At 46.7% G+C, this 13,417-nt stretch overlaps 5 protein-coding genes across 6 annotated transcripts; 3 read left to right on the forward strand and 2 right to left on the reverse strand.

Moving 5' to 3' along the window:
• Window positions 1–83: 83 nt before the first annotated feature.
• Window positions 84–1,612, reverse strand: LOC117139289 (probable chitinase 10). Its single transcript, XM_033301519.1, has 5 exons — window positions 1,576–1,612; window positions 1,402–1,437; window positions 1,100–1,336; window positions 495–979; window positions 84–344 (listed from the first exon to the last, which is right to left on the reverse strand). Exons 1-5 carry the CDS (start codon window positions 1,610–1,612, stop codon window positions 120–122), a joined length of 1,020 nt encoding a protein of 339 aa, XP_033157410.1. The 3' UTR covers window positions 84–119.
• Window positions 1,613–2,203: 591 nt separating this feature from the next.
• Window positions 2,204–3,297, forward strand: LOC117139290 (protein obstructor-E). The gene is made up of 4 exons (XM_033301520.1): window positions 2,204–2,210; window positions 2,341–2,487; window positions 2,546–2,982; window positions 3,045–3,297. Exons 1-4 carry the CDS (start codon window positions 2,204–2,206, stop codon window positions 3,267–3,269), a joined length of 816 nt encoding a protein of 271 aa, XP_033157411.1. The 3' UTR covers window positions 3,270–3,297.
• A 308-nt stretch (window positions 3,298–3,605) lies between these two features.
• Window positions 3,606–4,705, reverse strand: LOC117139278 (peritrophin-44). Its single transcript, XM_033301505.1, has 4 exons — window positions 4,689–4,705; window positions 4,413–4,634; window positions 3,913–4,349; window positions 3,606–3,852 (listed from the first exon to the last, which is right to left on the reverse strand). The coding sequence occupies exons 1-4, from the start codon at window positions 4,696–4,698 to the stop codon at window positions 3,628–3,630; spliced, it is 894 nt and encodes a 297-aa protein (XP_033157396.1). The 5' UTR covers window positions 4,699–4,705; the 3' UTR covers window positions 3,606–3,627.
• A 474-nt stretch (window positions 4,706–5,179) lies between these two features.
• Window positions 5,180–6,669, forward strand: LOC117139279. The gene is made up of 3 exons (XM_033301506.1): window positions 5,180–5,239; window positions 5,474–5,538; window positions 5,882–6,669. Exons 2-3 carry the CDS (start codon window positions 5,485–5,487, stop codon window positions 6,560–6,562), a joined length of 735 nt encoding a protein of 244 aa, XP_033157397.1. The 5' UTR covers window positions 5,180–5,239; window positions 5,474–5,484; the 3' UTR covers window positions 6,563–6,669.
• Window positions 6,670–6,836: 167 nt separating this feature from the next.
• Window positions 6,837–13,394, forward strand: LOC117139276. Of its 2 annotated transcripts, none has more exons than XM_033301502.1 (9): window positions 6,837–7,212; window positions 7,520–7,676; window positions 7,907–8,304; window positions 8,423–8,515; window positions 8,578–10,105; window positions 10,206–10,477; window positions 10,538–11,079; window positions 11,478–12,582; window positions 12,641–13,394. In XM_033301502.1, the coding sequence occupies exons 1-9, from the start codon at window positions 6,943–6,945 to the stop codon at window positions 13,241–13,243; spliced, it is 4,968 nt and encodes a 1,655-aa protein (XP_033157393.1). In that variant the 5' UTR covers window positions 6,837–6,942; the 3' UTR covers window positions 13,244–13,394. The 2 variants fall into 2 exon arrangements, with proteins under 2 accessions (XP_033157393.1, XP_033157394.1); XM_033301503.1 differs by having other exon boundaries at window positions 10,209–10,477.
• The last annotated feature ends 23 nt before the right edge of the window (window positions 13,395–13,417 follow it).

Raw genomic sequence — 13,417 nt, forward strand, 5'->3', positions numbered from 1 at the left:
CGCCATCAAAAATGTTGTGTACTCTTTACAAACACTTCCTATCACTTTTTAAAGTCTTCTAATCGAAAATCAAATGCAAAGGGGCAACAGGTTATAATTATTTATTTATGAAAACTCAGTTAGACACCAACGAATTCCGGTCTGCGGCAATCCTCCACCTTGGGATCGTAGTAAAGACCCGGAGTGCAGTCTAGTGTAACTCCACGTCCTTCGACGCAGTAATAGTATGCATCTCGGCGAGATTTGTGTGGGAAAAAGTGAGTTCCCATAAGTGGACACTTAATGTCAGCACGACGCAGAGGAGTTCGGGAATACGGCAGAATATTCCTGGCTGCAGCATCAATCTAGAAAAATTTGGGTATAAATAAATAAATTTTCTAAATTAGTTCAGGAGCAGCTAAGAATGTACTTTAAACCAATCCTTACTTGCACAAAAACGATCCATTCGCAAATATATAATTAAAATAGTAAAAAATCCACTTTCCCCTACTCACCGAGCAGTTGACATTCTTGGCAAAATCGCAGCACTTGCAGCTGGGATTGTAGGCCAAGCCAGGAGCACACTCCTGTTCCCACGGATGACCATTGGAACAGACGTAGTACTTGCTGCAGGAGGCCTTGCTACTCAGGTAGATGATGTCCTCTGGCTGGAAGGTGGCGGAACAGTCGTTGGCCACACAGTCCACAAACTCGGGGAAGTCACAGCGATCCGTGGCGTTGTTGTACTGGAGTCCATCGTGGCATTGGCGCAGCACGGGTTTGCCGTAGTAGCAGAGCACATACTTGGTACAGGTGTTGTCGTAGCAGAAGCTGCTCAATCGGAACGACTCACAGGTGGGCAGGCACTGTACCTTCTCTATGTAGGTGCACACTTGGAGAACAGGATCGTAGCCCAGTTCACACGGCTTGTTCGGATCGCAAATATCTGTATTATCCTTTGCCAAATCCATGCAGCTGCCTACTTCCTTAATGGTTTTGTCTACAAAATAGCACAGGCTTAGTTTAGAAACTTATGTATAAGGTATACAAAATATGGCCTGAACAACTATTTTTCTTTTGTTTTAAAATATAATGCGATGTTTTAATGTATATAACTCACTTTCACACTCGATATATTTGGAGCAATTTCCAACGTAGGGCAAATAAACTCCATCCGCCACATTGCCGCAGACATTTATCTGGGTGTTTTCGTACATATCGTAAATTTCCTTATCCTGGACACTTAGGCCCTCACCATCGTCGTCTGGACCGGGGGCCACTACAAGATCTTCGTCGGCCCGGTTCCGATGAACCATCAAAATGATCAATAGTAGGGGCCCATTTAATAGCCACTTCACTTGGGGAAGTTACGGATTATTAGGTAAATGAACTATAGGGAATCCCATCCCATGAGCAACTTACTCCTGGATAGCTTGAACTGTGTGCCACAACTGTTTGCTATCAGGCCAAGAAATATTCATTTTATATCGACTCTCTTTCGTCGTCTAATGAGTTTTTGCCAACTTAGACTTATCAAGCCGGTTATTTCGGCACACGACTCCTCTATAGGAAAACTACGCCATTATTTCTGCAAACATTTCGACTCGACTTTCAATTTGTCACCACCAAACATCGCGATAATAGCCATATTCGAAATGTTTTAAATAGACTGGTTCTCAGAACCCGTGGATATCAATGAAAAAAGTTTTAATTTCCTTGCACGTTTAGTTTTTTTATCACTTGAGCGCACGAGTAGTTAAAACATTCAAAGTATTACTACGCAATAGCGATTAAAATATGACAAGATACGAACTTTTTATAGAATAATACATTCCAATTGGATTAACTGGGAGCATTTACAGTAAGTAAGCAAAATGTAACTAGAATTTCAATTGAGGACAATCTTAAACTTAACCTACAACTTAATAATTTCTAGATCTTTCAAGTAATGGGTCTATCCTATCCAAATATTCCAAACACTTGTAACAATTACATCGGATCTTGAACGATTCGTGGTTAGATGATCAACTGTGACTCATCAATACACGTGTTTCCTAATGGCTGACAGAGGTGTATGTTCCTGAATATTGGCTCTTGTTCACCGAACTTATCTCCGCCCGACGAATTTAAATGAGGAAGAACCATCCAATTACCACATGGAAACATGCATCCACATCTGATAAGATTGGGAATTTGCAGGGAATCAAAACAAATCGGAGATTGAATGGCAAGTGAGTTTGCCTATAAATGGAGGGGTTTTTCGAGGTAAGACGATAGTAACCGCAGGAAACCAACCTTGAATAGTGAGTATGAATTTGCAGCTTGGAACCGAAATGATCTAACTTGGTTTATTTTCCAAAGTGATAAGTCGCCTGACCCTTTTGGCACTGGTTGCCCTGCTTGGAAGCTGTAGCGCTGCTGATGGCGATGTCAATGTGTGCTCCAATGTGGTCAACAATCTCTTTGTTCCCCAGGTGGGCAACTGCAGCAAGTACTTCCTGTGCATGAGTAAGTTACTAACACCTGTGGAAATCTAGTTCACCGCATTATCCTCTTCCCAACCCAGATGAGATAGCTGTGCCCCGTGAATGCCCCACGGACTACTACTTCGATGCGAGGGATCAGGAATGTGTGCCTCTGATGGAGGTCGAGTGTATTGGATCCTGCAAGAACCGTGGTCTGTCATCGTTCTGCTACGATCGCACGTGCACCAAGTACGTTCTCTGCTTCGACGGCACTCCGGTGATCCGCCAGTGCTCCGATGGACTGCAGTACAATGCCCTGACCGATCGCTGTGACTATCCGCAGTATGTCGACTGCGTGGACAACCTGTGCAGCCGGAATAATAATCCGGATGACATCGTTTACATACCCAGCAAGGCTCGCTGTGACAAGTACTACATTTGCATGGATGGTCTTCCTCAAGTTCAGAACTGCACAAGTGGCCTACAGTACAATCCAAGCACCCAGAGCTGCGATTTCCCCTCGAAAGTCAACTGCACGGTGCGTGTTTTTGATATTTGAAGTCTCCTGTGAGCCACATAAAAACTATTCATTTCTTTTAGGTGGAGAGCCTTCAGCGGAACATCCTGCCCTTTGCCCGAGCTCCGCCACGTCTCGCCGACATTGAGTGTCCATCGGAGGGCGCCCACTTTATTGCTCACCAGAAGCGTCAGGATGCGTACTACTATTGCCTGAATGGACGTGGAGTCACCTTGGACTGCACACCCGGCCTGGTGTTCGATGCCAAGCGCGAGGAGTGCCGGGAACCACACCTCGTGGGCTTCTAGTTACTCGAAATAAAGATCCAATACGATTTCAACCAAACGAATGCCTTTATTATAATACAGATTATGATAAGAAAATTAATCACCTTACTTTTAAAGAATCTTCAAAAAATGTAAGAAATCTACCAATTGATTGATTGAACTCGTTGCAAGGATACTTAACGTAAAAAAGTTATTTGGTTATGTATTCGAATAATCAATTTATCTTAAAATCATACTATTTCGACATCAAACTTTAGTTGAAGTGTTAAAGATAATAAAAGTTCAAAGTAATAAACTTGACTGTTTATTAATCATTTAATAACCGAAACATCTTTAGTACTTTCGTCACATAAAGATTTTTATATTCAAATCAGCCATGTTACAGACCCACATTCTGGGGTTCACGGCACTCCTGAACCTTGGGATCGTACCAAAGACCCGCCGAACAATCCAGAATCAGACCATGTCCATCCACGCAATAGTAATAGGCATCCCGTCGAGACTCATGGACATAGAAATTGACCCCGGATGGTGGGCAGATTCCTTCAGTAGCACCAGGTGAAAGTCGTGAAAGCTGCTGCACTTTTCTTTTCTCAGATGGGATCTAAAAAGTTAAAGGTTTATCCTATTTCCCTTAAAACTGTACTTGTTGTTCTTAGCCCACCTGGCAGTCCGACTTAGATGGAATATCGCAGCAATCGCATTTGGTACTAAAGTGGAGGCCAACAGTGCATGTTTGCTCCCTGGGAATTCCGTTGCCGCAAATGAAGTACTTTTGGCAGGAAACCTTGCTGGGAACATAGCGCAGATGATACGCATTGGAGTAGATGGAGCACTCGGACTCCACGCAATCGACATTCTGGGGGAAATCACAGCGATCTGTGGCGGAGTTGTATTGAAGGCCATCCTGGCATTGCCGTAGAACAGGTTTTCCGTAGTAGCACAGTACGTACCTCGTACAGGTTCTCTGGTAACTGAAGGTGCTGAAATTGAAGGCCTCGCAGGTGGGCAGGCAATCAGCTTCACCAGGATGTACACAGCTCTGGGTATTTGCATTGAACTCATAAGGCCATTCGCATTGGAGTTCTATGGCTTGACCAGCTAAAAAGTAAACATATTATAATGAAGATTCCAAAATATGACGATCTTAAGCTACAAACTCACAGCGACAGAGGTAGTACCTATTACAGTCCCCCACAAATGGTAGAAACACATTATCTGCCACATTGCCGCAGATACTCAAATTGCCCGTAATTAGACCATATTCCAGACCGGAAGTAGTTAAGTCCGTTTCTAGGGTGCTATCTGTTGTTCCAGAAACCTCCAAGTCTTTTGGTCTTGCTCCAAAAACTCCGCAAAATATGCAGATAAAGTACCATATTACTACTGCAAAACAGAAAAATTATAATAGTTTTGTATTCCAACTTCTGAACCGCACACCTCCACTCATTGTCAGATTTTTATTCAACTGAATCTCTTCTCTTGAGAAAATGTACCTTTATAAGGTTCAAGCCTCAGATTATCTTATCACTATATCGATGTACACAATGCAAACAACTGGCAAATGAATTGGTGGGAAAGGCGATGACTCTTGGAAGTCTAAATTTGGATCACCGTTTTCAGAGTAGGTTCACCTAAATCATCATGCAATTGATGTACATTTACATTAACACAGTGTTCTATATTTATAACCATATCATTATAAATAGATTTGATTTTTTTTTTGAAAATGCTTCTGTTGCAATTACAATAAAAAAAAGTTTCAAACATGTTTTTAATTTAATTGTTACCTTCCCTTTCTAAGCATTAAAAAAGTTTCCTTTGTAGACTTTCATATTAATGTGGAAAAGCTTGTCGGCTGTTTCTAAAAACTCTACACACACACGAAAACGATTCAAAATATTTTCGTTTTCGGCACATCGTTTCAGTTGAAATTTGGGCATCTCTTTGTGCACAGCTCATCGTTCGGAGGATTCGAATATTATTAAAAGGTAACATTTTCAAGCATAATATATTTTGTGTATTGCGGTGTACATTTTCATAAGTGCACTTGTTAGTTTTGTCTTCAAAAATGCCAAGATGACTGACACTATTCTAACTGAAAAATAATTTAACAAAGAGCCATTTATTTATAGACAGTGCCTTGCGATGGGCCTTTGTTTGTATTGAGAAAATAATCAACGTGCACGATATACATAACACCAAGTATTCCCTCTTCTCCTCAGGAACCCAGAAAATGGTCAACGAACTGAATAGGCCTCAAAATGGGGACAATGCCGCCTTGAGCGAGGTAAGCTGGAGTCTTCAGAAAATTCCAAAACTCTTGGTATTTTGGTGTTTTAAAACAATAAGAAAACTCAGTAAAGTTAAATAAATACCGTGACACATTTTTTTAGACAACAAGATGAATGAGTCACACCAATAAGCCTACAGTCTCTAGATGTTTCAGTTAAAATTGAAATTTGAGTACGAGGCTTCTTTTATACCAGTGAACTAAATAATAGTATTTTTTAATAATAATATACAAAATAATTTTTCTTTTGATGTCATAATGTAGTCTTTGAGCTGTGATGTTTTTTAACCAATTTTTTAATAATTGTAGTTTCCAAAACTAATTATTCGTATTTTTTAAGCGCCTAGCTGCCTCCAACAGACAGCTGCAAGAGATGCAGGAGGAGCACCGCCAGTTGCTTGAGGAGATGGAGACACTACGCTTGCGAGCCGCTGAGCTGACCCTTCTGAATGCGCAGCGCCGACAAGTGCGCCAGTCCACCGAGGAGGAGGAGGTTCAGTCCCATGTTGAGTCCTCATCGGAGACAGTAACAGTTGCTTCATCCGCCAGTGCTTCTGGAGACTCCACCAACCGGGAAGAGGCACCATCTGTTGAAGAGGAGGGCGAGGAGGACAAAGAGGAGCAGGCCAGTTATCTGCAGGCGAAGCTAAACGAGATCGCCAACCTGAAGGCGCAGTTTAAGCGCGTGCAGAACATGGTGGACACCACCAAGATGATCGAGGAGCACATGTCCTCCAGGCAAACGGTGCAGGTGCAGAGCTCCACCTCCGTTCAGACCAGCAGGCAGACCACCTCGTCAGAAGTCCGAGTGGCCAGCGAGGCCGTAGAGAGTGCCCAAGAAGAGGAGAATCCATCGACCTCGTCGAGTGCTCCCGACAACGCCGAGCTCCTGAATTCCATGCTCAACATGTTCACGGACTTCACCAGTGATCTACGTGGTCAAGCGGAGGGACTCCGTGCGGAGCGGGATCGGATTAGGGCGCTCAAGGAGGACATCATCCAGCGCAAGCAGGGAAAGTAGGCACGTCCAGACTTAAAAGGGGCACTGGTTCTAGTCATATAATGTGTATTATCCAAGGAACATATTATCAAGTAATCTCCAAATAAATAATTATCCTTAAAAGATATTAAATTACCAAGTAAAGTTAGTTTATCTACACCAAAAGCATTTAAAATACTTTTTACAGATATACATATTGATAATTTTGGAAAAAAATTCAATTTCAAAAAACGTCCGCTGCCAGTGTGACCACAACTTGGTAGGCTTGTTAGCTAGCTGCCAGCCCTGGTTGGGAACAGCTGTCAGAGTGCGCAAAGCAGAAAACAAAGTGGGAGTACAAAAAAGAGGAGTTTTTCAATTTTGTAGCGTCGTTTTTTGTACGCAAATATATATATTTTCTAATGGCGCCGCCGCCCAAGGTAGTTGTGGACCAAGCCAACGCCAGCGCCCGCAGCAATGGCAGCAGCAACAACAACTCGGTGGGCGGGGCAACCGGTGCGGTGCCTAAACAACAAACGCCCGTAAACGGAGCACCCACGTCCGGATCGAGTGCAGCCGCGACATCTAGCCGGTCGGCCCGCTCCCGCCGGCAGCAGGAGCACCTGGGCGAACCGGACCTGGACCTTGTGGAGCCAGAGACGCTGCAGCGGGAGACGCTGAAAACTCTGAATGTAAGTTAGACGGACGTCCGGTTGCCATGGCAAATCTTCTCGAAGAGAAGACACCAAGACCTTTCTCTTCTGTGTTTTATAAATACACTTTACACTCATCGCGACCTGCGGAAATTCGTTAACCGCTGGCTCAGTAGCGAATGCGAACGCAACCACTGCGGACAACGAATTTCGATCGGCCAGAGCAGCGCCCTTATATATATATATATCTGAAATAGATATATATATATATAGACCTAAAATCAGCAAAATTACCGCAATCCTCGTGCTGGTTTTCCTCCTAATCTTCATTTACTGTTGCTTAAAGGATCTCCTCCACCGAGCACGCATCACCAACGCCAAGAATCGATCGCCGGTGGAGCAGCAGTTGTCTAGCAAGGATCACAGGTCACCTGCACAACAGCAACAGCAACGCGAGGCACTGCGTCAGTTGGCCGCCGAACACGGCACCTACGACACAGCAGGTAATGGATCCTTAAATCGTTGAGGAATACACATTTCATTGAGCAATTTCCAATATCCGCACCTGGCCAAGTGATCGGCCTGGCCCACACAGAGATCGGTGCGCCAGTTCATGTTCTAAAAATAAGATGCGCACGAAAATAAACGCCCACTGAGATGATGTAGTTCGCAGCGCAGTATCTAGCAATGGACCTAAACATCAATACTGATCTTTGGCTATTTTTCATTACAGAGCAATTGCAGGAACAGCAGCAGCGCTATCGATTCCCCGTCCGTCCTGTCCAGAGGGTTCAGCACCAGCCATCCTCGTCAGCTAATAGCACAGGCGCCCCCTCATCTTCGTCAGCTTTGCTGCGTTTGCGTCAATCGACGCCCCCGAATGCCACAGTAGGTGTGGTCATACCGAACGCAACTACCAGCAACGGAAACGGCAATTTGAGTGGCAACGAGGAGCAGGCACCGCCACTGACACCCGCTGGATTGCAACAACTCGTTCACCGAGTCCTTGGTGTACACCATTTTGCTCCCAGAACCGAAGGTTTTCGTTCGCAGGTTGACGTGTTACGCGCCCTGCTAGGACTAGACGAGAACCTGAATAGCAGATATCAACCGACTAGAAAAGTTGTAGAGGTGAGTTTGAAAGCTTCGTATCAGGAACATCAAGTAAGCCGTAAAACATTTATAAGATTGATAATAACTTTTATATCGTAATATTAAATGAGACTAAATCCTTTAATTCTTGCCCCAGACGAACAACATGGTTCACGAAATCAACCCAAATTCGGATCAGGGTGAGGGCGTAGTCAATTCGACCAGCCTGGAGGATGTTGCATTAAGCGAGGTTAGTTGGTGAATAAAACTAAAAGTGCGCCTTCTAGAACTCAATCCATTTGTACCTTTCAGATGAGCGACAACCGCGCCCAATCCATTCAGTCCCTACACAGCGTCTTGGAAACGCCCACGCCCGATACCACGCCCAGCTTCGATGAGTTGCAGCAGCGCTTGGAAGCCTCCAATAGGAACATGCAGCACCTGCACGACGAACAGGCGAAGCTGCTACAAATCCAAAATTTGGCCAAATCTCACCTTAATGAGATGGAGCGGCTGCGACAGCAAGCCGATAGCTTGCCCCACAATGCCAATGGGGGAGAGGCCCCCAAATACGAGTCTGTGCAGCAGGTACAGGACGACATGGCGTCTCTGGTGGGGCGCATGAAGAATCTCACCGCCTTTATACACAACCAGAACGAACTGAGCACGGTGCTTGGCGATGATGGGCCCGAGATCCTGGCCGAGCAGGAAGCCCTGCAGGAGAAACTGGAATCACTGCGCACTCAACGTGAGGATATGCGCAACCTGGTGGACGAACTAAACAGCATCAACCGTACGGCCAGGGAGACGGCTAGAGTCATCAAGGAGAAAGAGGAGACTCCCACGCCTCCTCCCAAGCCAGAATCAGCCCCAGAGCCTCCCAAGGAGCGTGTTGTTCCTGTGGAGTATCAGAGAAACGTGCCCATCATACGCCAGGAGGCGGCCAACGCCGCCCAACGGGCACTTCACGCACAGGCAATGATCAACCAGAAGACGGCTGATATAGAAGCACTCAAGGCTCAGATGGCGAGACTAAAGGGAATGCTGTACACTGTTAGCCAGATTGAGGAAAGTACCCCCAGCATGGGCTCCACCTTGGAGCGGCGCAGTGAGGAAAGAACTAGCGTGGAGCGCGAATTGCCGGCTGAGATTGCCCAGCGCGTATTCGCTCTGAACGATGTTACGAGCGAACTGCGTGCGGAAGCAGCCAGCTTGCAAAAGGAGCGTGACCGTATCCTAGCCCTGAAGGCAGAGATCGAGCGACGCAAGCAACAGGCGGCCGCCGCTGTTCAAATGGGCGATGATGCACTTAAAAGAAGCAGTCTTACCCCAACACCTACCCCCATGAGACAGCAGCGGATGACCGAGGAAGAGGATCCGTCCGAGATGGATACTTCTCTTCAGGCTACGCCCACCAAGGAACAATTGCGCGATGAACTGCGCTCGCAGTGCGAGCGCCTGCGAAAGGAGTACGAGCAGAAGCAGCGCGAACTGGAGCAGCGATACGTAGCCAGCAACAACACCACATCGGAGGCGGATGACGAGGGAAACGACGACACTGACAGCGATAAGTACTTCGCCAACGTACGTACCGCTTCGTCAGCGACACTAAAGAGGGCTCCATCTGCCAACACAGTGGTGGAGCAACGACGCGGTCAGCAACCTAGCGTTACCCCACAGCAAGCACAACCACCGCCGCCTGCTCCTCCGTCGACGCTAAACGAAGATGATCTGAATGTAACACTTGATACGCTATCCCTGGGCAATGACAGCATACCCTCCAGCAGCAACAGATCGCAGTACATGCCGCCCCCCATGCAACCAGTGCCTGGAATGTGGGGTAAGTTTTTAATTCCGTCAACAAAGGCGGAAATCACTTTACCAACTTGAATTCATGTATTAGGATCCTTGGTTAACGCTTATTTTTATGCATCCACCAGCAGCATCACACAACTCTGGAAGTTCGTGGCATGGACAGCAGCCCGTTTACGGTCAGCCGAGCTCCAGCGCCGGCACAGAGTTTAAGAAGCTACCAGCTGGCCAACAAGTCGGCTCCTCGAATGGCTCCGGATCGAACGCATCTACCGACGCAGTTCTGCTGCAGCAGTTCATGCAGACGCAGCAAATGCTTATAAACTCTGTGTGCCAGTGCAACCAGGCACTGTGGCATCAGCAGCGCGAGATTGACAACCTCAACCACCAGCTACATACGGTAAGACAATCCATGGGATTAGAGAGCCTAATCAAATACTAATTCAAGTGTTTTTCACAGCTCCAGGACCGATTTAATGTTGTAGCTTGCCAGGATCACAGCTTCGGCTTGCGCTCGGAATCAGTACCGCCGCCGGTGGGCCCTGGAATGGGTCAGATGCCCAACAATCTCTGCCTGGGCAGCAGTCGAGCTCAATCTGAGCAGCTATTTAACTTTGGTGCCCACCAGAGCGCCTTTAGTAACTACCAGCGCAGCTGTCATCGTAGCGGAGCAGAATCGCATCTTCATCAACAGCAACAGCATCAGGCGCAACCGTTCCTTAACAATGCTGCTCCCCCGCCACCGCCGACGCACTTCAACAACGAGACACCCCTGTCGCCGCCTACTTACCGCTCAAGTCCAGGTCCCATCTTCATGAACCATCACAACAACACGATACATCAGAACAACTCGAATCTGCGGACACAGAACCAGCATGCCAACAACCTGCACTCGCTGCCCGAGGGAGCAGCTGGTGGAGGAGCACCTGGTGGCGGTATCACATTGAACAACCAAGTACCACCCGGAAACCGAGCCAACAACTACTGGGACAACTTCCGCAGGTAATGCTTTATAATTTTGGTGTTGGATTTATGGTTGTTTGATGGAAAAGGGTCAAAAGCAATAAAAATTAAATAAAACTATTGTAAAGAGTTAATTTTCAATTCTGTGCACCGGTAAGTGCGACCACGCGTTGCTGAATAGTGTTCCATTAACAGAGTTGAAAGTGACTAACCAAGTACTAACCAAGTTTTGCAAGTTCCTATTCTGCAGTAAAATAAAGCCAATTTATAAACAAATTATTATTTTAATATTTTATTAGTTTTTATTATTAATTTTATTATTCAAATTTAAAAGAATATATAGAATCGAAAAACTTGACTTGACTTTAGATAGTTCAACTGCTTGATTCTCTGCTACCCGCTTGCATTAACCCATTAATATCTGTACGCTCTTCCAGCCATTCGCGCCAAAATCTCTTATCAAATAAAAGCAACGAGGAGCTGAACGTGGACCTCCAGCAGTACCGACGACAACGGGCACGTCCCAGCTACTTTCAGCCGCCCCAGTTGCTTCCGCCTACTACGCGTGGTGGTTTGACCCACCAGCAGCAGCGTCGTCACTTTTTCGAGTCGCCACTAACCGCTTTGCATGGCAGCAGCTCCAATGGCAGCAATAATCTCAACAACAGCGGCAGTTCGGGCAGAAAACGGGACTGGCGCGATGATGCAGCCCACATTCGCGACCACGACGATGAGGATGTGGACGAGGTGGAGGAGAACCATGATAACGTCATATTCGGCTCGGGTCGACGTCAACGCAATCGTCGTCGTCCTCAGCTTTCCACGCTGCGAGATGAGGAGCCCGAGCAGGCTAGCTCCTCCAATCTCAACATGAATGTAAACTATGGCAACAGTCCGCTGTATCAGCGGAACAAGGTACCAGCAAAGCCCACCACTTCGACTGTTTCGCTAACACCTCTGCAGCAGCGACATCTTCGTTTCGACTTCGAGCTTCCAGCTCACTACATGGACTACAGCGAGCTACCCCAGATAACTCCAGTGGACTCTACTCCTACGCTCGGACAAGAAGCATCGCCCGCGGACGAATCAAATGCCATGGAGCAAACCGAGGAAACGGCTTCCGAGGAACTGAATCGAAATCTGCTGGTTAACGCTCTAAAGAACGACAAGTTCACCACAAAGTTTTATGAATCTATCAAGGAGGATGTCTACCGCCGGCTGGAGACACTCTTTGAGCAGCAGCAGCAGCAACAACAGCAACAGAATCAGCAGCTGCAGCAGCCACAGGAACCACACGGCCTGAGAAAGGCTCTCAACCAGGAGGAGAACGAACGTACTGGCGACGCGGAGGCCACCGAGAGTCGCAGTGAAACCCCGCTGGAGGTAATGCGTCTGCAGCTAGACAACGATCGGCCCGAGGACGAAAAAGGAACGCCAGTGAAGCAGCTAAGTGTGGGCAATCCTCAGAACGGACAGCACCTGGATGAAATGGAGGACAGCGCTTCCGCTGTTACCTCTTCTTCTAGGACCGAGAACGAAGAGGTAAGAAAGGTTTTCGTAAACTGGTTCAATTAACTCATCATTGCGTCTTCATTGACAGCAAATCCTCGAGGGGAAAGTAGAACAAGCCTCTGGATCGGGATCAGGACCAGGGACCAGCATAGAACTGGCACCGGACCACGAACTGATCGAGTACATTATCAAACGCATTCGCAACCAGACACACAACAACACCGTCATCAATGACTCCCTACTGGCAGAGGTATCAAAGCTGACGGCCACTGCTGCCCAGAATTCGACCGCCAGCTCGCCACTCATTTCGCCCAAACGCATTTATGCCAAGATCAAAAAGATGGACATACCACGACAGCGGGACGAGTTCCTGCTTTGGTATCGATCTTATTTGGAGCAGCTTTTTGTGGTGGAACAGCCGCAGGATAGCTGCAAGCCCAAGTCGAAGTTGCCACCTTCAGGAGTCAGTCCGGCCAAGCAGAAGAACCAGCGTGTGCGCAAGCAGTCCCAATCCCAGTCGCAGGACTCGAATAACGATGCAGACTTGGCCGAGGCGGACCAAAAGAACGTCTCCTCATCGGGAAATGGCGAACTGGAGTGCGAGAACAACGAAAATCCTGGGGAGGAGGCAGATGGCCAGGCTGCAGCGGAGCCTTCCGGCGCAGAAGAACAGGACGTCAGTCTCGAATAGACTAGAGAAGAACCCAACAAAGCAAACATTCCTAATTTAAGATGTCATCATCTGTACGGATATTTCATATTTCATTTACGAATTTCGCAAAAGATAAATCTTTTATGGTCGTGTCCTTAGTCATAGTTCGCAACTCATTTTGTCTATCAGTTTTTTATTTAACATTAAATTATG

Source organism: Drosophila mauritiana, chromosome 3L (genome assembly GCF_004382145.1).
Source record: "Drosophila mauritiana strain mau12 chromosome 3L, ASM438214v1, whole genome shotgun sequence".
Lineage (NCBI taxonomy): Eukaryota > Metazoa > Arthropoda > Insecta > Diptera > Drosophilidae > Drosophila > Drosophila mauritiana.

Excerpts from the sequence above, each read along its gene's own strand:
- LOC117139289 (XM_033301519.1), bottom strand. The coding sequence starts at position 1,612 with ATGTTTGGTGGTGACAAATTGAAAGTCGAGTCGAAAT. Across the intron at positions 1,438-1,575 it reads ATTGAAAGTCGAGTCGAAAT|CAAACAGTTGTGGCACACAG; the intron begins GTTTGCAGAAAT and ends TTGGCCTGATAG. Across the intron at positions 980-1,099 it reads CAAATATATCGAGTGTGAAA|ACAAAACCATTAAGGAAGTA; the intron begins GTGAGTTATATA and ends GCTATTTTGTAG.
- LOC117139290 (XM_033301520.1), top strand. Across the intron at positions 2,488-2,545 it reads CAAGTACTTCCTGTGCATGA|ATGAGATAGCTGTGCCCCGT; the intron begins GTAAGTTACTAA and ends TTCCCAACCCAG. Across the intron at positions 2,983-3,044 it reads CCTCGAAAGTCAACTGCACG|GTGGAGAGCCTTCAGCGGAA; the intron begins GTGCGTGTTTTT and ends CATTTCTTTTAG.
- LOC117139278 (XM_033301505.1), bottom strand. Across the intron at positions 4,350-4,412 it reads TAGGTACTACCTCTGTCGCT|CTGGTCAAGCCATAGAACTC; the intron begins GTGAGTTTGTAG and ends TTTACTTTTTAG. Across the intron at positions 3,853-3,912 it reads CATCTAAGTCGGACTGCCAG|ATCCCATCTGAGAAAAGAAA; the intron begins GTGGGCTAAGAA and ends TTAACTTTTTAG.
- LOC117139279 (XM_033301506.1), top strand. The coding sequence starts at position 5,485 with ATGGTCAACGAACTGAATAGGCCTCAAAATGGGGACAATGCCGCCTTG. Across the intron at positions 5,539-5,881 it reads ACAATGCCGCCTTGAGCGAG|CGCCTAGCTGCCTCCAACAG; the intron begins GTAAGCTGGAGT and ends GTATTTTTTAAG.
- LOC117139276 (XM_033301502.1), top strand. The coding sequence starts at position 6,943 with ATGGCGCCGCCGCCCAAGGTAGTTGTGGACCAAGCCAACGCCAGCGCC. Across the intron at positions 7,213-7,519 it reads AGACGCTGAAAACTCTGAAT|GATCTCCTCCACCGAGCACG; the intron begins GTAAGTTAGACG and ends TGTTGCTTAAAG. Across the intron at positions 11,080-11,477 it reads TACTGGGACAACTTCCGCAG|CCATTCGCGCCAAAATCTCT; the intron begins GTAATGCTTTAT and ends ACGCTCTTCCAG.